Source organism: Chelonia mydas, chromosome 2, assembly GCF_015237465.2.
Source record: "Chelonia mydas isolate rCheMyd1 chromosome 2, rCheMyd1.pri.v2, whole genome shotgun sequence".
Lineage (NCBI taxonomy): Eukaryota > Metazoa > Chordata > Testudines > Cheloniidae > Chelonia > Chelonia mydas.
Window position 1 is genome coordinate 210,476,006 of NC_057850.1, and position 22,673 is coordinate 210,498,678.

Genomic DNA, 22,673 nt, shown 5'->3' on the forward strand with positions numbered 1-22,673 from the left:
AGGCTGCAGCACAAAAGTGAGGGTTGCAATCCTGGGATCCCCCACACACAATAACTTTGCAACCCCCCTTGAACCCATTTTGGTTTGGACTCCCCACAGTTACAACACTGTGAAATTTCGTATGTAAATATCTGAAATCGTGAAGCTGACTACTTTTAAAACCATCCGGCCACAAAACTGCCCAGAATGCACTGTGAATTTGGAAGGGCTGTACTCATAGTGTGGAGATGAATTTCCTTGCTGCTGTTCTGAATCAATCTTTATTGTATTCTAGATTTGGGGAACATGATGGGGTTTCATCAAACTATATGTGACCATGAAATTTAGCTATGTGGGCAGGCTAGGGGTTGTGTGGGCAGGCAAAGGTTGTGTCTAAATGGTGATCTGCTTTCCCACAGCTTCTCTGCTGGAGATTGGAGTTGGTTGAGTTTATCCGTAGTGATTACTGTTGTGTAGAAAAAACCTGAAATGACTTTGTCTCCATTTTAGTGAGGGGATGGTGGTATGTGCTTTTTGGAAAATACCTGCCCCAAATCAGCTTCTCTGGCACTAGGGAATTCAGCTTCCTCTTTTTGTCTTGTGTGATGTGATTTAACTTTTCTGCTGCAATTTAGGGATGGATAGAGAAAGGCAATTTGTCCTTTTAGTCTGCTTGTTTTATTTTCAAAATCTTTGCCATATATTTTCAAATTTGGATGTGGATTGCAGTATTTCTGCCCAGTTTGTCCTGGTGTGGATAATGCTCAAGTGGGAAATCGGATAAAAATCTGATCTTTGACGATTCTATGCTAGGGTGAGGTTTAAAGTCAAATCTGAAAAAAAAAATTTCTATATAAGTCATTTTATGCTTCTCCCATCGAGCTATAGTCTCATGAGATAAACTTCTCATTTCTAGACCTGTAATTTGCTACCTCATGTGATTTGTTTTAGTGTCTTGAATTGATCTGTAATAGCTGAATAGGTCAGCCATAGACTCAGAGAAGTGTTACAGTTCCTTCTATAGTAAACAGCTATACATATGAAGGTATCTCTCATATGTTCATATTTGCCTATCTTGTTTTCCTATACGATAGTTAATTGTGTATATTAGTTCAAGCATAAGCAGCAATGTGCTGTTTAGTGTGTTCATTTCCCATATCAATATTTCTAATCAACTTTTGTCTTACTCTGTTTTCCTCTAGTTAACCCCTATGTGACTCCAACTTTCCTGCTGTTAGTGTCAGAAGCAGAGCTGCACTTAAAGATCATGATAAGGGAACTCAAGCATTGCAGATTTAGAATAACCTGGATCTTCCACTTAATCACACCCATTTCTAGTACTATTCAGTGGTCAGATGCAGGACTGTTTGCAAATTCACCCATGAATGTGACTGGGATTTCTCCTTTCCTTCCCACTGACATAAATTCACTAGGTAGCAGGAATAGATGTTTCACTGGAGTAAGCAAAGGCACCTTGACAGTGAGATGGGAGGAATCCAGGCATTACATTGTGAACATGTAAATCCTAGGTTCCTCTTCACCAGTTCTCTTGTACTTATTACTTTCCATATGTGCTTCTTTAGGAAACACTTAGATGCATATGCTGCTTGGATTGAAATATTTGTGCATTATAGTGTTATGAATTCATTAGTGGAAAGCAAACACTACCTTTTTCTCACCCCTTTGTCACTGTGTCACTCCTATTCCCATATTTCCCCCTTTTTTCCTCTTCACCCCTCATTCCCTCTCTTACCTATTCATATCTCCCCCTCTTCCTATTTTACAGTTTGCATCCCTTTTTTCTTCTCCTGCGTCTAATCATATATGTGCCTTTGTCAGCCTTTTCCTTTCCCCTTCTCCTCCTATCTCTGCTTCTTAATTTTCCCTCCCATTATTGTCCCATCTTCCCTTCCTGTTTCTTCTCATCTCTGTCCTTCCCCCCCCTCTGCTTCATTTTCTTCCTACCCCACTGTTCCTTCTTTGCTTTTTCCTCCTCTCTTAGCTCTCTGTCAGAGATTCTTCCTCCTCGGGCAGCTCTCGCTATTTTTACTGGACATCCTGCTAACTCAAAGTCGATTCAGTCCTTCAGAGAGGCCACATCTCCTTACCAGTGTGGTGCACTGTCAGAAGTAGGAACAGGCTCCTCAATACATATTTCAGTCATGGGCTTTCAGTAGTTAGAGAATCACCGGTTGTATTGTCAGTTGCCTCCAGTGTTGTAGTAGCTGCACTTGTAGAAAACTCCTCTGAACTTTTTTTGCCAAACCAGAGGCCTCTGTTGCAGAATCTCTAAGCCTCTTTTGGACAATCATGCACAACTGCAGAAGCAATCTTAGAAAATATAAAGATGAACTGAAATACATTGTTTTTAAATTAATTAGTAAACAATCATGATAAATTTAAAAAAACTCTTTGTTGAACCCAAATTATCTTATGGAATTAGCATTTACAAATAAACATATTTGAAAACAGTCTCCTTCTTGATTTACATGTTGTGGAGAGTGAGGGAGTTATAGGTAATATTTTTTGATAAAGATAATATGCCCTTTGTGGTGTTATCCTGCCTGAAGGAGGACACTTAAATCAAAGTAGGCTGTAAGGGAGAAACCAACAAGAAAAGAAACAAGAAAGATAAGGTGCTATGATATAGTATACCAAGAATCCTTAAGAAATTAATGGGAAAACCATTAACTGGGAGAATGGCTAGATGCAGCCAGTCTGGAGGCAGGGGGCACACAAAAACCCAGGATAAAAGGGAATAGTAGAAGCTTAATGAAGTTGTTCTAAAGAACTGGGGGAGCGGGTTGTTAGCAGTCTAATGCTGACACCCAGACTGACTGAGACATACGGAGACAGAGAGACCATGCTATGAGGAGCGCAGTCTCTTGCTCGCACCCGGAGATGGGGGTTTGTTGGGCTGAGGGGAACTTACAAATGCTTGAAAGGAAAGATGTAAGGTATAGGTAAAATGAAATGTGCATATAGGACTCTTGGTTGTTGTAACCCTTTGTTCTGCATGGTTGGTACCTTTGTGTGACACAATAAATGCTTTGTTTTGAAGAAGCTGCTTTGAGTCACTAATCAACCATTGTTGCGGGCTCCTGGAGGATTGCAGGTACCAAACTCAGTTGGGCCTACTAAATTAACACAAGCTGGGAAAAGGTGTGTGTGGGGGTTAGCCAAGAGACCCAACCTAAAAAGGAGTGGTTGGACCACATGGTTCCAGTCAGAGTGAGGTGCCGGAAGCCACTAAGGGATGTACTCCAAGGGACAAAAAGGGGTCGAAAGCACAGCTAGCCCCATAACCATGACACATTCCAAGCCCTCATTTAAGTGAACTGTTTCCTACAGTTGGTGACATCTAGTATCTCAGGAATGTAAAGAACACAGCTGCCTTTATTGCTTTAAATACGTTTAAACACAGAACCCTTCACTCACCTTTTGGCAGATACAAATGCTTTCATTTTAACTTTTATATTGAATTACTATTTTTTTTATCTTTTTGGTTTTACTCTAACTTCAGGTTTTAAATTAAGGAAGCGGTCCATCACAAATGAACCTACTGGAGGGACAGGAAATTGCCCTCATCTGCTTGAAGCTATCCCATGTGAGGAGCCTTCTTGCTATGACTGGCGAATAGTGAGACTAGAAGAGTGCATACCAGACAATGAGAAGCAGTGTGGGCCTGGCACTCAAGTTCCAGAGGTTGTCTGTATCAACAGTGATGGTAAGATGTTTGCTCAACAAATGTATGGTTTAAGTCACTTGCTTGTTCTGAGGAGACAGATTCAGAGTGAAAATGTAACATTGCTTATTTCTCTCAAGTTAGCCGATCTTTGAGACAAAGCCTTTTGAGTAGTATTGATTGCGCTTTATATAGGCCACGTATGGTGTGGCCACCAACTGATGTAGCACTGGGCTCTTCTTTCCATAGATCTTTTCAGATAAAGCTTCTTGAGTGGCCTCTTGAGAAAGGGAAGCTGAAAATAAACAGTAAATGAAAAATGAACAGGAAGACAGAGAGTTATTGCCCAGTAGTATAAATTCTTCCCATCGTAACTTCATTGAATTTCCTGATGTAATTCCACTGATAAATTTTTCCCACAGAGTCCAAATGCAAATAAATATTAAGGGTGAGCAAAGTAAAGTGCGTTGCCACTGGAAATATCTGGGAGCTCGATAGTCTTTTTATATTAAAAAACAAAGTATGATGTGTGCTATGAAGTTGGTTTGACAGCCTGTGACATGCATCAGTCTGCCTCACTTCGCTTGCCCTTCTAGCTATAACAACTTACAGCAGGCAAGAAGAATACCACTATTATTCAATTATCTTTTATGAAAGAAAGAAAAACATTACTTTGCATAGCATTGTCTTAACAACTCACTTTGAAAGCTAGACACCTAAAAAATATTTTAATCTACAAAAGGCTCTTCTGTGAATGTTGGGATAGTGTCTGTTCTCTATTAGTAATGTAGTCTACTCAAAGCTGCATATACGTTAAAAATAATTGTACTGGCTACAGTAGAGCAGAGACCTGTAAATACCATATATAGGATTAACCGAGAGGTCACCTGCTAAGTGTTTAGCAGCTGCACCAACTGTTGTTTTATAATTAAACTGGGCACATGGAATTAGAGTTGATTACTTGTACAGACTCTGTATCTGGGTTTGAGCTTTGGCTCTAGATTTTGTTTCATAATTGAGTTTGGGGAAACTAAGAATTAAAGTGTAACTTTTATTTTTGTGTACATAGCTAAGAGAACTGTGTGTTTAGTTCCTAACGGTTTTTATGTCCCAGAATGAGAGTAACAATGTAGAATGATACAAAAACATTACTTACATCTTACCCTCCTTGCACAGCAACATTCCTTCCCCCAAGATATTCCCTTTCTGCCTTTACTTGATAATAATAGTAGAACTGTTTCAGATTTTTTGTGTGAAAAAAATTTCTGATGCAAAGTGGCCTTTTGTCAGAAATGAATATTTTTGCTTAACAATTCTGATGTTGAAGTTTTCTTTTCTTCAAACAAAATTCAGTAGAATATGCAAACAAAAAGAAAGTAGCCTGGTTTTAATTTTACTGGATTTTAGGTTTGTTTGTTTTTCTTTTCTTTTCTTTGTGGGGAGAGGGTAGTTTGTTTGCAACTCTGTAACTTTTGATCAGTTTAGTATGCGTTAAATAGTGTAACTTTTCCTATCCCCTAACTGGATGATTGTAACTATAATATATTTGGGAGCAAGTAATTGAGTCACTTAACCTTAACCTTTTACAGAGAAGGCGGTTCTGCTCTGTTTGACGTTGATCCAAAAGCCACTGAAGTCAATGAGTGTCCTTCTACTGGCTTGAATGAGCTTTGGATCAGGCTCTTTGTGAGGGACTTAGGACAGAATTTAAGTTGGGAGGGTTTGGGGTTATTTTTTTTTCAGATATTAACCCTGTTGTTTTTCTCTGAACCTTTCTAAATTCTTGCTGATCAGCTTAGTTTGTTGCTAAATATCGTACACCTATAGTTTGTGATGTGAGTGCATTTGTCTTATTACCAGTGAGTAGTCTGACTTCTGTGTTGGACTCTGTGATAGAGGCTGGATAGTGGGCACAGACACTGCTTCTGAGTGAGGGGAGTGGTGATTGCTCATTACTGTAGTTGTGTGTGTCCCAAGGAGAGATATAAATTGTATATTTCAATAAGTGAAGAGGAAGCATTGGGAGAAGAAGCTTTTGGGGTCCTTCTTGGCTGTCACAGGGTAATGTTTGCCAGCTGTGCAATACAGCTTTGTGAAAGCATGTTATCACTAAATAATAATGTAGTGGGCCATGGGATCATGTCCAGCAAATGTGTGTATGTTTTGAGGCCCATTGCAAGCTTTACAATAAGTGCAACAGAATGCGTGTTAGTGCGCATTTCAACCACATTCAGGTTTGCCAGAGTACAGACAGTATGTGTCCAGCTGAGAATGCTTCTACAGATAAGCGGTGGTGCCTGCTTCTTCCAGTAGATGTGGGTGTTCCACAGAAACAGCCAGATGCACAAAGTCAAACATATTCCATGTCAGAAGAGGAGAAGGAGTTTCTATGAGGGATACTTGACTGTAGCAGGTCAATACCGGCCAGCTGCTGGAAATGGTCTAAGATGGTATGATGTCACTAAATAAATGTAAATGTAGTGTTATAACGACAGCCTATGGTCATTCAAACTCTTTTTTTCAATTTTTTTTTTAAAAACCTATAAATAAGACACAGTACACAAGAGAGATTCTTAAATCATCTAGTTACTTCATTTTACTACATTATTCACCACCTTCACCTCCCAGAAGTTTCCTCCTCAAAAGAGGAAGAAAAGGAGGTGGTGGAGGAACAGATCTCCTTCTTTCTACTGTCCTCATGATCAATAACATCTGCTTCCTGTATGAGGCTCAGTGACAGGGCTGATGCTGTAGAAGAGAATCCTGGAGAATCCAGAGGAGAAAGGGTGGCCCTACATCTTGCTATCCATTGGAAGGACTCCTGCTCCCTGGTAACCAGGTTCTTCTCCTACTTGGCCACCACTCTGTTTTTCTCTGTCACTGCCGTCTTCCTCTCCTTCAAGGCCACCTTCAGCTGCTCAGTGGCCATCCTTTCCTCCTGACAGGCCTGCTCACCTTCTCTGAGGTGAGCTCCTCCATGATGCAGATACAGGTGTGGTTGAGGAATCAGGAGGTGGATGCAGTAGCTGCTACTCCTCTTGTTTATCGGGAGGGACCTGAGCCAGAGCTGGGGAACTTTAAACTTGGCACTGTTGCTGAGGGTGACTCCGCAGGAGCCATGTCCCTGCGTCATCACCTGCAGAGGTGGCAGGTAACAATATGTGGCTTCCCCAGAACTTTGCATACTGTTTACAAGTTAATTCCTCCAGCTCTGCTCTTCCTGCACTTCTGTTATTGCTGCTCCTTCTCCTTTGGTACTGGCAGTTCTCTCCTGCTCCACATACCCCCTTTCTTCTGTAGATCCAAGGAGTGCTTACATGTGCAATCCCCATCTCCGCTGGTAATATTTGGTTTTAGCAAATGTTTCTACCCTTTTTTTGCTCCTTCTCCTTTGGTACTGGCAGTTATCTCCTGCTCCATGTACCCCCTTTCTTCTATAGATCCAAGGAGTGCTTACATGTGCAATCCCCATCTCCACTGGTAATATCTGGTTTTAGCAAATGTTTCTACCCTTTTTTTCCTTCTTCCTCTTTCTGTCTCTCTCACCCTGTCTAACCAGTCCACCAAGCAGACAAAATTATGAGAACCCTTATTTTCTTAATATTTTGTTTCTGAAAATGAAAACTTTTTCTTCAAAGTCAAAAAGTTTATTTTTCAAAAAAGGATTAAAGTAGTCCACTTAAAATTTGGAAAATATTAGAAATATGACTTGTAGTACATCTGAAATGGGCCCCAGAAAGTTAATGGATATTTCCAACAGCTCTAATTAACACCCATAGTGGCATCCAAGTTTACACACATTTTACACTGTATGCAATCTTTAGCACCAGGAAAGATGGCAACCAGGAGTTAAAACCTAGAGCGAAGCCTCACGTTTCCACAGTGAGAATTTTTCTCCTCAAGTTCTGCTGCTTGTAAGAAAGCATAGGGCTAGCCAGGAAATTGCAGCTGTGCCACCAATGGTGAAGGGATCCAAGCCATCGTTTGCACTGCATGTCTTTAAGAGCAGCCCTGATGGAAAGCTTACCATAAGAACGGCTATACTGGGTCAGACCAAAGGTCCATCTAGTGCAGTATCCTGTCCTCTGACAGGGGCCAATGTCAGGTGCCCCAGAGGGAATGAACAGAACAGGTGATCCATCCCCTGTTGCCCATTCCCAGCTTCTGGCAAACAGAGGCTAGGGACACCATTCCAACCCATCCTGGCTAATAGCCATTGATGGGCATATCCTCCATGAACTTATCTAGTTCTTTTTTGAACCCTGTTAGTGTCTTGGCCTTCACAACATCCTCTGGCAAGGTGTTCTACAGGTTGACTGTGCATTGTGCGAAGAAATACTTTTGTTTGTTTTAAACCTGCTGCCTATTAATTTCATTTGGTAAGCCCCAGTTCTTGTGTTATGAGGAGTAAATAACACTTCTTTATTTACTTTCTCCACACCAGTCATGATTTTATAGACCTCAATCCATATCTCCTCTTAGCCATCTCTTTTCCAAGCTGAAAAGTCCCAGTCTTATTAAACTCTCCTCATACAGAAGCTGTTCCATCCCCCTAATCATTTTGATGCCAATTTTTGTACCTTTTTCACTTACAATATATCCTTTTTGAGATGGGGCAACCACATCTGCATGGAATATTCAAGATGTAGGCATACCATGGATTTATACAGAGGCAATATGTTTTCTGTCTTATTATCTATCCCTTTCCTAATGATTCCCAACTTTTTGTTAGCTTTTTTGACTGCCGCTGCACATTGAAAGAATGTTTTCAGAGGACTATCCACAATGACTCTAAGAACTTCTCTTGAATGGTAACAGCTAATTTAGACCCCATCATTTTATACGTATAGTTGGGATTATGTTTTTCAATGTGCATTTCTTTGCATTTATCAACACTGAATTTCATCTGCCCAGTTTTGTGAAATCCCTTTGTAACTCTTTGCAGTCTGTTTTGGACTTAACTATCTTGAGCAGTTTTATATCATCTGCAAATTTGCCACCTTATTGTTAACCTCTTTTTCCAGATCATTTATGAATATGTTGAATAGGACTGGTCCCAGTACAGACCTCTGGGGGACGCCACTATTTACCTGTCTCCACTCTGAGAACCAATAATTTATTCCTACCATATGTTTCCTATGTTTTAACCAGTTACTGATCCACGAGAGGACCTTCCCTCTTATCCCACGACAGCTTACTTTACTTCAGAGCTTTTCGTGATGGATCTTGGGAAAGGCTTTCTGAAAACCTAAGTACAACATATCCATTGGCTCACCCTTGTCCACATGTTTGTTGACCCCTTCAAAGAATTCTAATAGATTAGTGAGGCATGATTTTCCTTTACAAAAACCATGTAGTTTCTTCCCCCAACAAATCGTATTCATCTATGTGTCTGATAATTTTATTCTTTACTATATGTTTAACCAATTTGCCTGTTATGGAAGTTAGGCTTACTGGTCTATGATTGCTGGAATCACCTCTGGAACCCTTTTAAAAAACTGGCGTCACATTAGCTATCCTCCAGTCATCTGGTACAGAGACTGATTGAAATGATAGGTTACATGCCACAGTTAGTAGTTCTGCAATTTCACATTTGAGTTCCTTCAGAACTTTTGGGTGAATACCATCTGATCCTGGTGACTTATTACTGTTTACTTTATCAGTTTGTTCCCAAACCCTCTCCACTGACACCTCAATCTGGGGTTCCTCAGATTTGTCACCTAAAAAGAATGGCTCAGATTTGGGAATCTCCCTCACATTCTCAGCCATGAAGACTGATGCAAAGAATTAATTTAGTTTCTCCGCAATGGCCTTATTGTCCGTGAGTGGTCCTTTAGCATCTCGATCGAACAGTGGCCCCATTGGTTGTTTAGCAGGTTTGCTGCTTCTGATGTGCTTAAAAAAAATGTTTGCTATTACTTTTTGAGTCTTTGGTTAGCTGTTCTTCAAATTCTTTTTTGGCCTTCCTAATTATATTTTTACGCTTCACTTGCCAGAGTTTATGCTCCTTTCTATTTTCCTCACTAGGATTTCACTTCCACTTTTTAAAGGATGCCTTTTTGTCTCTAACTATTTCTTTTATTTTATTGTTTAGACATGGCTGCACTTTGTTTTTGGTTCTCTTACTATGTTTTTTTAATTTGTGGTATACATTTAAATTGAGCCTCTATTATGGTGTCTTTAGAAAGTTTCCATGAAGCTTACAGAGATTTCACTTTTGGCACTGTACTTTTTAATTTCTGTTTAACTAACTTCCTCATTTGTGTACTTCCCCTTTCTGAAATTAAATGCTACCATGCTGGGCTACTTTGGAGATTTCCCCAGTTATTGTACCCCAGCACTGACATTCTTCTGCCTAGGTAACAGCTGTTCGGAACTATCTCTTTGCCATGTGTTTCTGATTCCTCTTATATGCTGTATGTTGCTCTCCTGGTAAGGGTTAATTGTAATGTCTGTGCTGATGCCTATTTTATTTAATTGAAATTTTATGACTATTTCCCTCAGACTTCAGTAGTAGCCATGCTCATGCTAAACATGCTTTAACGATGTTTTTCCACCAAGACACACTAAATCACTTGGGTCCTGAGAATTAGTTTAATTTTGTACATTTATTGTGAATTGTATGACTACAGTAAAGCAGCATGATATAATAACCAACACTGTCAAGTATCATGCATCTCCTGTGATATTCTCACAAGTGGATCTGTAATGCAGCCTGCATCCTGCTGAAATGTTGTGCGTTCAGGTGTGTTCCAGAAATTGCTTGCAGCTGCTCCTCCTGGCCACCACTGGCTGCTGTGGTGCCTGCTATGCAAGCAGCCTCTCTACCTCCCTTTCTGGTAGAATGGTAGGGGAAGAACAATGGCAGCAACAGCAACAAGTGGAGGCAATAACAGAAGGCCCACTGCTGGACCAAGCCTCTCCTAGTCATCCCCCATCCTGCCGCCCCAAGCAGCCTGTAGATACACTCCCCCTCCTTCTGCCCTCCCCCAGCACCTCCACCCAGTGTTTTCCCCAGAAATTGAAATTAGGTGGGGGGTATTCAAACTTACGGGGCGGGGGAGGGTGTCAGGGCTGATGAGGGGTAAGACAGTGAGGGTGAAGGTGGCTCTATGGCACCATAGTAAAAACTGAAACATGTTTCATGACCATTTAATTAGATTTAACTCGTTTTAAAATCATCACAAAAATTAAAGTTGGCTACTCAAGCCTTCTATGAAGCACTACATCTTCATCCTTCTTGGTTTCTTGTTATAATTTTGCACAAATCTGTTAATGAACTTCTTGAATACAATGTGTTCATCTTTGATGGCTTCTCGTGTGTCCGATACTTCCATTCCTTCAATTGATGTGCTCACTAGCTCATTCACATGATCAGGCAGAAGGCGACTTCTTTCAGAACACAAAATTCTATTCAATCAAGGCAAAAGAACACTCAACAGTAGCTGTTGTGACTGGGAGTAACAAGAGATGAATTCCTACTTCTTTCATCCAGGAAAGATTGAGTCAAGCTACTGGTGATGATAAAAAAGAAGTTCAAGTCAAATCTTCATTCATTCGTCGTATGATATTCCACTCTGTGTTCAAATTTTCTATTCTGTCCGGAGTACATAGTAGCCCCATTGCTGGTAGTGCCTCACTCCACTCAACTGTCAGTGTTTTATAGGACAGGCATCTGTAAAAGCTATGTAGAAGTTGAGTAGAATCTATAAGTCGCTGTTGTAGATCTTTAAGAATCAAGCCTGTGTACTTTTTCAGTTGTCTTAACAAACACTTCTTGTCTCTTCACTTAAGGATTCAATATAAATGCCTTCATTACTCAACTTCTGGACTGAAGTCTTTGCTTCTTCCAGTACTTTTTCAATGGATAGCTCTCTGATTGATCCAAATGTAGCTTCTATTGCTGGACAAAGATTTACTACTGTTGTAGCAGATGCCTGGATGGCATTGTTTAATGACCTAAGTGGTTTCAGCAGTAGACTTACAAGGGAGAGAATGGCAATAGTCTTCTCTGAAGTAGTAGCAAAATTAATCCACCAGCCTCACTACTTAGATCCATCCCATCTTGGTAGATACTTTCCAAAGCCAGTAATAATGGCTGGAGTAATTTTAAGACAACGACCAAGGATCGCTCATGAGCAAGCCAGAGGGTATTCCCAGGTTGGACTAATTTGAACTTCAGTCCCAGTTTATCTTCTATATTTTCCAAGATATTCAGTCTTTTGGGACTCTTGCTGAAAAAAGAATATAATGAAGACATTAAATTTATAGCTTTTTTAATGTCTTTTGAAGAGTCTGCAGCTCCAATTAGCGCTAGTTGGAGTAGATGGCCTCTGCAGTGTGTATAGGAGAGATTAGGGTTACGTTTTTCTCTGAGCAAAGCTTGTACTCCACCATGTCTTCTCGAGAAGTTTGCAGTTCCATCAAATCCACAAGCAGCCATCTGTTTGAGGTCCAATTGACAAGCATTTAACTCTTCTAAGATGTGGGTTGTCACAGATGCAGACAATGTGTCTTCTATAACATGACCATCTAGAAATGTATCTACTGGCCTACCACTGACATCAAGATAACATACATAATGACTTAATACTTGATGCCCATTTGCATCAGTGCATTCATCATCCATGAATGCAATTTTTTATTTGTGGTGAGAGAGTTCTTCATTTTTTCAACTGTTGAGTCTTTCACTGTTGCACCACATGCTTCTAGCCAGTCAGCTGAGTTTCTTGCAGAAAGATAGTGAGTATTTGCTGGTCTTATTCAGAACCAGTGTTCAACTTCAGGATGAACAAGTGACAGTGCACTTAACATTGGCCTCCAGTTTGTAGTGTGTGGTATTTCTTGCTTAAATAGAAAGTATGATGCCACATCGATGTTTGTTCGCATGAACTGTGTTGTGTCTCCAGCATTCTTAACAACCTCATTAACACTCACTGGTGTTGTCCTTGGTCAGTGGAGACTCAGAGTTCAGAGGTGCTTTCACATGAGTTCACCTCCCAGGTGGGGGGCAAGAAGGCACCTTGCTCATTCCTCCAGCTGCTCACTGTTCGCTCTGGCCACTGCTGTTCATTGTGCCACTGTTCACTCCATCACTCTGTTGCCAATGGCCCTGCGCCGTCACCTTCTGCTGCCACCTGCCACTGTGACCTCTGCTCGTTGGTCTTCTGAGGTTCCACTGGCTCTCAGTGATTTCAGCTGAGCTCTCAGGGGGGGAACCTTGCTGCTAGTGCAGGTTAGGCCGTCTCTTCCACAGAAACACTGTCCCCACAGCAGGTCTAAGCACTTAGACCTGATTTCAGCTGTAGTGGTCACTTAACAAAACAAAAGATTATCTATGAAGCCTAATCAGCTCTGTCTTTAAACAGTGGAGGGGGCAGATCAAATAGTACTTGTGACTCAGGCAGACCATCAAACAAAACACCTGTCCCCACCCTCTCTCTTGATGCCCTCAATCAGCACAGGTTAAGTACAGTTCTACTGCCCTTTACCCATACAATAAGAACAACATTTCATTACCCGCCCTCTCCCCACATTCAAGTGATTTGTAACCCAGCCCCAGCCAAAATCTATCACCTGGGCAATGCAGCTCTGTTTGGTGGATACCTAGGTAGATTAAGTGTGAATGTAAATACAATCTGATCCTGAAGCCTTTCCCCACAGCCCTTAGATCATCACTACAGCTGTCAGGGAGAGCTCATTTAGACTTTGTTTACAAATCATATGTGAAATTATTAGGTTGGCCAACATCATTGAAATGAATGCACTGACATTGTCATAAAAAACAACAGCTGTATAAGGAAGCTAGTCTATGTTTATACTTTTCAAATCTATTATACTTTTTCAGATACACGTATTTTATCATACACTGTATATGCTTTTAAAGTGTGTATTACTGTTTCAATTTCAATTCAAATTTCCAAACAGGCAACACTGCACGTAACTAGTTCACAAAACTGGGGGGTGGGGAAATTCAGGGTGGGTGTACACCCCAGGGGAAATCCCTGCCTCCACCTACCCAGAGACTTCCAGGCAGCTCCCACTCATCACCCCACTATCCCCCTCCCCCCACAAATAGGCCCTGTGGATGCGTCTAGAACCAGCTCCATGTCCTACACATCTTCCCACACCGCTTCGGGAAGTGTGTATTGACGATCAGTGGAAGTTCATGGTTGTATGCAAATTAGCTACCTCGCTCTTATGTAGCCTAAAAAGTGCACACTGAGTTTTAGAAAACTTTGCAGCTGTGAATGACACAATGGAGAAGAAATGACGTTAGGAAAAATATTAAATCAATGTCAAAGTTTTCAACCTGGAACCAAAACTAAACAAAACCTTTTGCTTAAGAATTCTTTCTCTTCTTTAATGATTTCCATCCAGCTTTCCCTGTCTAAAGCTGAATGCAATAAACTCAAAGTAAACAGCCAAAGGTTAAATCAACCTCTGCAACAGAAGAATTGGTCAAAGGGGCTTAAGTACTTTAAAATGTAAATGTATTTCTCCTTAGGCTTCTGCATTACACAGTGAAAGAAGCTGATATTTTAGATTTAAGAATATGTGTTGCATGGTAAGTTCATTGTTTTATCATAAGCAATACCATAAAACAAATCAGTATCTTCTCTTTTTGTTGGTTCTTGCATCATTAGATGTGTATGAAATACAATTAGCTGGGATATCATGTTTCAACTTGAGGGCTCTTATTTTACAATTAGAAGCAAATAGCAGTGTTTGTGGGGGTGTTACATATAATTAGGATGAGTTTATTCCATTTTTTGCAAAGATAGAAATCATTACAGCCTTTGAGACAATACAAGACAATAGATTGTCCTTTGGTGTTACCACTGGAGGCCTGTGATTGTCCTTCTCTTTCCACAGTGGATTGCAGTAATCAACATTTTCATTCAGGCTGTAAAAATCTTACAATCACTACTCCAGATTGTCATTGTGTGGATTATAACGAACTTTGATGTATTATGTTATAAAAATGGAACTTCAGCCCTTTTCTGTCACAAGGAACCTTTCAAAATATTTATCTTGGCTTCTCAGACTTTATATCAGTGCTTCTTATAAAGGAGTTGCTTCAGAAAAACTGTTCTCTCATGCAAGAGCAGCAAAATTAGATCAGGACTGATCAAAAATTTTATCTCATATGGATTATTTTTCTAGATGTCTGTGGTGATGGGTGAAGAATTTTCTGTGCTGGAGATTAACCTTTGTGAATAGCAAAGTTACTTAAATGTTAAACTTGTGTGCAGAGATTAAATAGTATTGTAGATAAGCTTTTTTGTTCTTAAAATAGATATGCATTTAATTTTAACTGGATTTAATGCCATTGTTAAGTACTAGTTTGACAGTGATGTAAAGTGAATTCCTCTATATTTATGCACAGATCAGGCACAGCACGGTCAGTACAACCTTTTCCATCAAATGTTTCTTTAGCCTCCAAAAGCTTTGTCTACACTAGAAAAATTGCTAAGCGTTTTTTGGTACAAGTGCAGATGCACCAGTGCTATTAATGGCGTAAATTCTAGTGTAAATATGGCATGAGCAGTTTTACCATCATGTTGTCAAACCCTGTAGGTCTTTTCTAGAGTTTCCATCATTGCTGGCCCCACTGCTGAAAAATGGCTACAAAATTTCCTAGCATAGATAAATCCAAATAGTAGAAAAAGAGCAGTGTATTCATTGTGCCCATTCAGTCCTTGGAGTTTCTGCTGAAACTGCCTGCCTGTGAACCTGTGGTGATGGGAACCTGTGGTGTGCTCCTGCCACTGACTGAAATTGCCTGCTTATTTTACCCAGACCACTTTCAATTAAAACTGATATAAGCGAGACCTTACAAGTGAACTAGAGGTGAAAAGTTTAGTATCCTATTATATGCGTCTGCAGAATTACCCTATCAAATTCCATTTGCTCAGTTATTTATGTATACAACTGTAATATGAAGGAATTTTGACTGTACTTATATTTGAACTCAGGTTAATTTAACCATACCATAAAACAGTACATCAAGGACAGTTACAGAAGTTCTGTGAATAAACTATTGATCTAAATTCTTTTAAATATATAGGCATCATTTTCTACAAATGTGCTGTACTTGATGGAATAGGTCTCACTTTTTAAGGGCAGATTCTCCATGGACCTTGTACAGGTTCAGATTATTGGGTTATAGTCACCTGGCAGGGGATAAGGAGAAGGCAAGGCCCCATATCCTTGTCCCTTCTCCATCCAAACATCAGAGCTGTCAGGCCTTAGAGAGGAAAGCTAAGGCAGCAATGTGGACCTTAGTGTAAATGTAAATTTCGACTGATTGAAGTAGCAGAAGTGTTCCTTCAGCTGCATGGGTAGAGGTTGATGCTTATGTAGCTGATGGTTATGTGTACTATTCCTGATACCATGCGTGTATCATTGAGATTAATGGGAGTGTAGGCAGACCAACGCATGCAGGATCAGACCACCAATGACAATAGTATATCCTAATGTCAAGAACTGTGACCACATTCTTAAAGACATCACAGTCATCATCCATCCACATATACATGTCATGAGGAATAGAAGGCATGACCCTAAACTACATGACAATTCTAAATATTTAAACATTTTTTCTTATTTTACTCTGTAGATCCACTTTTTTATGTAATGATTTCTTAGATGTACTTAGTTTCTATTCATGGCATTGTATGGTACTTTCTTTGATAGTAAGATAAGACACACACAGTCTTAAATTTTCATTTTACTGTCATTTTATTTTTACTAATGACTGATTTCCTCATTTTGTCTGAATCTGTTACCATTAGGCTTTGTACCATTTCCAGTTAGTTTTCTTTTAAAGGGATGTAAAAGGCTTCTTTATGGTATCCATTAACGTTTTTTGTATGTAAGTGGTATTATAATGATTGCAATTAAAATATTTCTACTGGTTTGAAACTTTTTACCTCCTGTACATTTAGGGCCTGATCCAAATCCCAATGAAATCAGGGGGAGGACTCCCACTAATTTCGATGAGCATTGGTTCAGGTCCATAATGGGGAATAATAGTAAAAAAGGCAGAAGCTTTGTTAAGTGTATGAAGACTGTTTCTTTTACATTTAGTCATTCAGACAATTATACACATTGGCCCAGCATTATAGAATGAAAAAATAAGCAATGTGTGGTTTTGTTCATGCTGGTTATTTAAAAAGAAAAGAAGAAAGAAGAAAATATCTCTCTCATAGAAATTTCAGTTGTCATTTTGAAAAAGTTGTCCTGGGTCAGATTCAGAGCTCAATTACACAGAATTACTGAGTTTTTTCTATACTAGCATAAGTGACCTCATATCAGAACCTGGCCCACTGTCTCCAATCAAACTATAGAAAACTACAGGAACTAATGACAATTGCCTTCAGCAAACCATGTACTACTTACAGGAACTGAGATTATTTGCACATTAGTCATTGTTTCTTGAGATAAATTTCCTTGGTAAAATCATTAAGGAATTGATTAAGAACATTCTCTTCTGGCTGACAGCTTTTGGCTGACCGCCATGTTGCATTAATACAGAATGCTGCAGAAGCATTCTTTGGTTGGGTTCTTTAAAGTAAAACACATAGGACATGATAGTTGTAACCAAATCCTTAATTTATCTACCCACACGGAATTATTGACCATCTCTTTGGGACATTTGGTGTAAATAAGGATTTGTTACTGGAAGCATTGATTGAAAAATATAGTATTTTGTAAGCTCTTAAATATGATAACAAATGGCAATAAAAATTTCATAGTACTGGATTGTGAAAGCATTTGTAGGTAACAAGGTTTGCTATATATATTATCTTCCATGTCAGGATTGTAGTAATTCTTTAACATCATTCAGTGGACAGTGCTGTTTTAAGCTTCATGATTATAAAACTGATACAAAACAGATTAAAATTTGATTATTTTTATGCTGATTAAAGATCCTTTTTAATTCAGTCAATCCAATTCTTCTTCATGTTTTTCAGCTTAGCATTAGGAGAGTGAACATCCTCAGTAAAACCTGGATCAGAATGGATGCCTTTGCATTTGTATGCCATAATATAGTTTCTTTTGGTGGACTGATTTAAAACACATCACTGTGTGTCTCATCACCTCCCAGTTGATCTGGAAGAGTAATGCATTGATTTCTGTTAAAAAATAATCAATTAATTAATTAATTAAAACTACATCTGGGTGATGCAATAAATCAGTGTTTTGTCCAAGAAGGTTCTAGATGGATTGTAGACATGGTATGGAGGGGAATCCTCAGGGAGTGGGGCAGAGGAATGTTGGAGACTGAACTCCCCCACCATGCGGCTCCTGTGCCATGGGGCTAGTCTTGGCTCCCCATTCTGGAATTTGCAATCTAGTGCATGGGGTCGCAACACCACTCAGGTTTGGCCTGGCCACCCCTCTATCATGACCTGAGTGGTGCTGTGACCCCGAGTGCCAGGCTGCAGTGCCTGGAGCGAGTAGCCTAGCTCAGCCCCATGGGATAGGAGCCACCACTGTGACTCGCTCTCTAAACTTCCCCTCTGCACTGATGCTGGGACTAGGATTGTGATCCTGGGACTAGGATTGTGGTGCTGGGTGGAAGGTGGTGGTGTGGGTGGTCAGTGCCCCCTCAGCAAGGTGAGGAGGAGACAAAAGCAGAGGAGGAAGAGGACACTGGCCTATGATTCTGGACACCCTCCTTGAATTTGGACCCTGGATGGGTTGCAAAAAAAAGATAACATGCAGTTAGTGGGTTACCTTAGTAAAAAGTTTGGGAACCACTGCAATCAATTATGGATCCCAGTGTAGTGAACCTTTGCTTCTAATTTATCAAATGCTTTTGGAGACAGAGTTGCAGTTAATTAAGAATATGCTTTTTGCCTATATGCAGAATTAATGTTGAGAAAGTATATAATGAAGTTTAGAATATTGTCCCATCTTTGACTGCAGGGTCACAAATCCTGGGTGGGGAGTCGGTTACCTCGTCTCAAGCATTAAGTATGTGCTTTTCAAAAAAATAGAGGGTGGGGGCTCTCGATCACATGGCTCTGCAGAGAGAACTGGATGTATTTGCACTGGCCTAGGACTTCTATGGTTTTGGGGGGTAAAGCACCAATATTTTTTACTTTTCTACCAAAGCACAAATAGTTTAGCTGTGAAGTTCCCATTATGGACACTCCTGCATATGTTTTTGGTGGGATAACCCACATTTGCAGGTCATGCTTGTTTTAGGCAGAGCTGATCAGTATTTCCTGATTGAGGCAAGGACCACCTTTAGTTCTATGATTGTGCAGCACCCACCAAAATGGGGACCTGGTTCTAAGTGGGGGCTTCTAGGCTCCATCCTAATACAAATAAAAAACAGTAACAATTGTGGAGAATTCTTTAAAACCTTCATTTTTAAAGGTAGTTAATTTGATGCTTTTCAACCTTTCCATTTTCACTTTAAATCATGCCATTGTGAAAACAAGTGAAAAAAGCATAATAGCGTGATTTAAGAATGGATTATAAAACTGGATTTACAGCCTTATGGCTGAAATTCCTTGCTTTTGGGTGTACATTTTAAATCTCTTTTAATTCTTATTTTCTCCAGATGTTAGTGAAATAACGAGAATGGGTACTTAAAGTACAAATTTATACAAAATATATGCAAGAAAGATAATATTTAAATGTATACATTTGTGAATTAAATTAAATACTAATCAGTTCTGAAACCTTGTGCTAAATAGTTCAGGGGTGATATTTTCTCATTGGAGGCAATGAGAATAATTTATGTATATTCAGAGGAAAATATGTGTACAGACAGAGAGAGATTTATGTTGGTGCTATGTATTTATATTTCCTTCTATTTCAGCGGTTCTGAAACTTTAGCAACCCAAGGACTCCCATTTTGATTTAAATTTTTGGGGGACCCATAAGCCCCCGCCTCAGCCCCAAGTCCCACCCCCACTCCACCTTTTCCACCAAGGCCCCACCCCTGCCCCACCTCTTGCCGCCCCCCTGCTCTCTCCATCGTTGCTCACTGTCCCCCATCCTCACTCGCCTTCTCCAGGCTGGGGCAGAGGGTTGAAGTGCAGGAGGTGGTGTGGGATGTGGGCTCTGGGAGGGAATTTGGGTGTAGGCTCTGGGCTGGAGCGGGGGGTTGGATGCGGGAGGGGGTGTGGGCTCTGGGAGGGAGTTTGGATGAAGGAGGGGTGAGGGATGCGAGCTCTGGCCAGGTGGTGCTTACCTTGGGTGGCTCCCAAAAGCAACCGGCACATCTCTTGGGCAGCGGCTCCTAGGTGATGGGTCAGGGGATCTACACATGCTGCCCCTGCCCGCAGGCACTGTCTCTGCAGCTCCCATTGGCCACAGTTCCAGGCCAATGGAAGCTGCGGAGTCAGTGCTCGGAGTGTGGGCAGTGCAGAGAGAGACTCTGCCCCACCCTTGGGCCCGCAGGGATGTGCTGGCCACTTCTGGGAGCGGTGTGGGGCCAGGACAGGCAGGGAGCCTGCCTTAACCCCACTGTGCAGTTGGAGTTTTAGTGCCTAAAATCTCCTGGTTTGGCTTCAGTAGCCTCCCAGAGATAGAGGGAGGGTGAGGTGTTGAGTTGATCAGCGGAGTCCATGGAGTCCTTTGGGGACCCCAGTTTGAGAAATGTGAGGCCCAATGTTGGATTTTGATGCCTAAAGTAGCTGTTAGAAACCTAAGGCCTTTTGTGAATCCAGTCCTTGGCACAAGAATTTAGGCCAAAATGTTCAAATTAGGGTGCCTAATGTTAGGATCCTAAATTCATATTTAGGTACCAAAGTAGAAATAGTTTTCAAAGGTACTGAGCATCTGGTTTCAGAGTAACAGCCATGTTAGTCTGTATTCGCAAAAAGAAAAGGAGGACTTGTGGCACCTTAGAGACTAACCAATTTATTTGAGCATGAGCATCTGGAGCTCCCCTTGAAGTCAGTGAGAATTATGGAAGATCAGCATATCTGCAAAATCAGGCCATTTTTAGACAGCTGCCTAAATGTGGATTTAAGAGCCTAACTTTAGGCACTCAATTGAAAACATAAGCTGTAGAAATTAGTGGAATACTACCAGCATTTTGGGAACTGTTCTCCAATGGCCACCTTTGTTCTGATCTTCCCTATTTTTTCCTTTATATGTTTTTCCTCAAATCTGAATAATTCTGACTATCAAGATCCTGAATCCAAATCTAGTTCAAATTCAAATATCAGACTTCATGCGCGTCCCTAAGAATTAGTTCAGACTGGTTTAAATTCAGTGACACTCCATGGCCTTTCCTTGATTCTGTTATCCCACTTATGTGAGGGATTTGCGGTTTATTGTAGGGAAAAAACCTTGCACCCAGTCAATAGTTACAGTAAAGAGGCATGTGAAAGTTTTTTGTGCCTGCAGCTGCTCTGGTTGCCTGTATCTGATGGATTTAAAAGCTAGGTGAATGCCCAGTAATGAAAAAATAATATGGTTATAGTCCTCCATCAAATTAAAAAAACAGATTGCATTTTCAAAGGAATGGTCTATAAAATATGTATGGCATAGTTCCTATTTTTCAAAATTATGTAAGAATTTTCCTAATTTTGGTCAAAGCAAGTTTTATGCAATCTCTGTTAAACTTTATGGAATTTCTATAACATTTTATAGAAACTAATTGGAGTAAGTCTATCTCTAGAATATTCTTTAATATATTTTTCTCAGAGAAATTCTGTAGAGTATTTTGGTTTGGCTAAACCTGTTGTCACTGGGATATTGTCTAAATCTCTTGCATCAGAATTTGAGGTACCTTACAAAATAATTTATTAGTGTTTTTGCCAAACATTTTTATAAATACATTAGAAATTTTCAAGTGATAGGTTTCTAACTGCTACTTTGGAGCAGCACTGTGTCTTTTGTTTCCTTATAGCACCATCAGCACTTTATCTTTCCTCACCTCATTCTGTTTAAAAGTGGCCTTTTGGCCTGATAAATTGATCTGACTTAGTCCCATGCCTACAATTGATTTTATTCTCAATGGAACTGTCATCAAACTTTCTTTTTCTTTTTTAACCAAGATGGCATGTGATTGGTTTATTTGATTGTAGAAGGCAACTGTGCTTGGTTATGATCAATACATTTGTGTTCACTGCTCCTGATCGTTCTCAATATGACTACATTAACAAATGAACCCTGAAAATGTTCCAACCCCCTGTCAAACTGTGCAGCAGAAACCTACTCCCATTCGGTAGGAAATGCTTTGCTGTTGCAGTGCAGTGGGTACTTTCTGGGAAAACATTTATACCACCACTGTATTAAATGTGCTATGGTATAAATTTTGATTATAGGAAGTACTGTGGTAGAGTCATTACAACATTTTAGCATTTTTTTACGTTTTAACAATATCCACTGTAATAGTAAATTCAAATTCTAAATATTTTCTATTGATAAAAAATGTTATCAAATATATTTTATGTCAGTGAATATTAGGTGCTAACAGAACAGGGAAAAAGATCAGTAAATGTAACATCCAGAATAAAAAGAGGAATTTTCCCTTTATTTTTTAAGTTTTCCTTTTGTAATATCTACACTGTGTTTTCTCAGTCCATTAAGGTGGCATGCCAGCCAGCAATGCCAATTATTAAATTGGCTGAACTACACTGTAAGTGACATCAGGTCATGTGATAGCAATACTAAAATGGGCCCTCAGTATGTGCAATATGGTCACTCAGCGTGTGCAAGTTTATGAGGTAGAGAAGCCAGTTATCATGGCACATCAGTAGAGGTGAAACATTCTTTTTTCTAAGAGACATCTACATGACCTCCAAAAGCTGTGGTTAGTTTTCAACTCATGTACTACACCCTGGGCAGAAGTAGGGTACAGTGAGAAATTGACAGTGAAAAATAAGAGACAGGATTAATTAGTAAAAATAAATGTTTAAAAATGGAAACCAGAAAATGTCCCGGTGTTCTCACTGGTAACAAGAGAAAGGGAAGAGAACATTTTCCTCTTCTCCCATAGGAGAGAATTCAAGGATGAATGAGGCGTTGGCAT

At 40.0% G+C, this 22,673-nt stretch overlaps 1 protein-coding gene across 8 annotated transcripts in view; it reads left to right on the top strand.

The window, feature by feature from the left end:
* The window catches only part of THSD7A (thrombospondin type 1 domain containing 7A), a 522,569-nt gene that overhangs the window by 361,715 nt on the left and 138,181 nt on the right, over positions 1 to 22,673 (top strand). For all 8 annotated transcript variants that reach the window (XR_006289020.1, XM_043541145.1, XM_037890601.2 and 5 more), the window contains one exon: positions 3,503 to 3,706. Coding sequence is in view for 7 of the 8 variants with exons in the window: in XM_043541145.1 (XP_043397080.1) it covers positions 3,503 to 3,706 (204 nt within the window). In the remaining variant the exon portion in view is untranslated. The remainder of the gene's footprint in view (positions 1 to 3,502; positions 3,707 to 22,673) is intronic.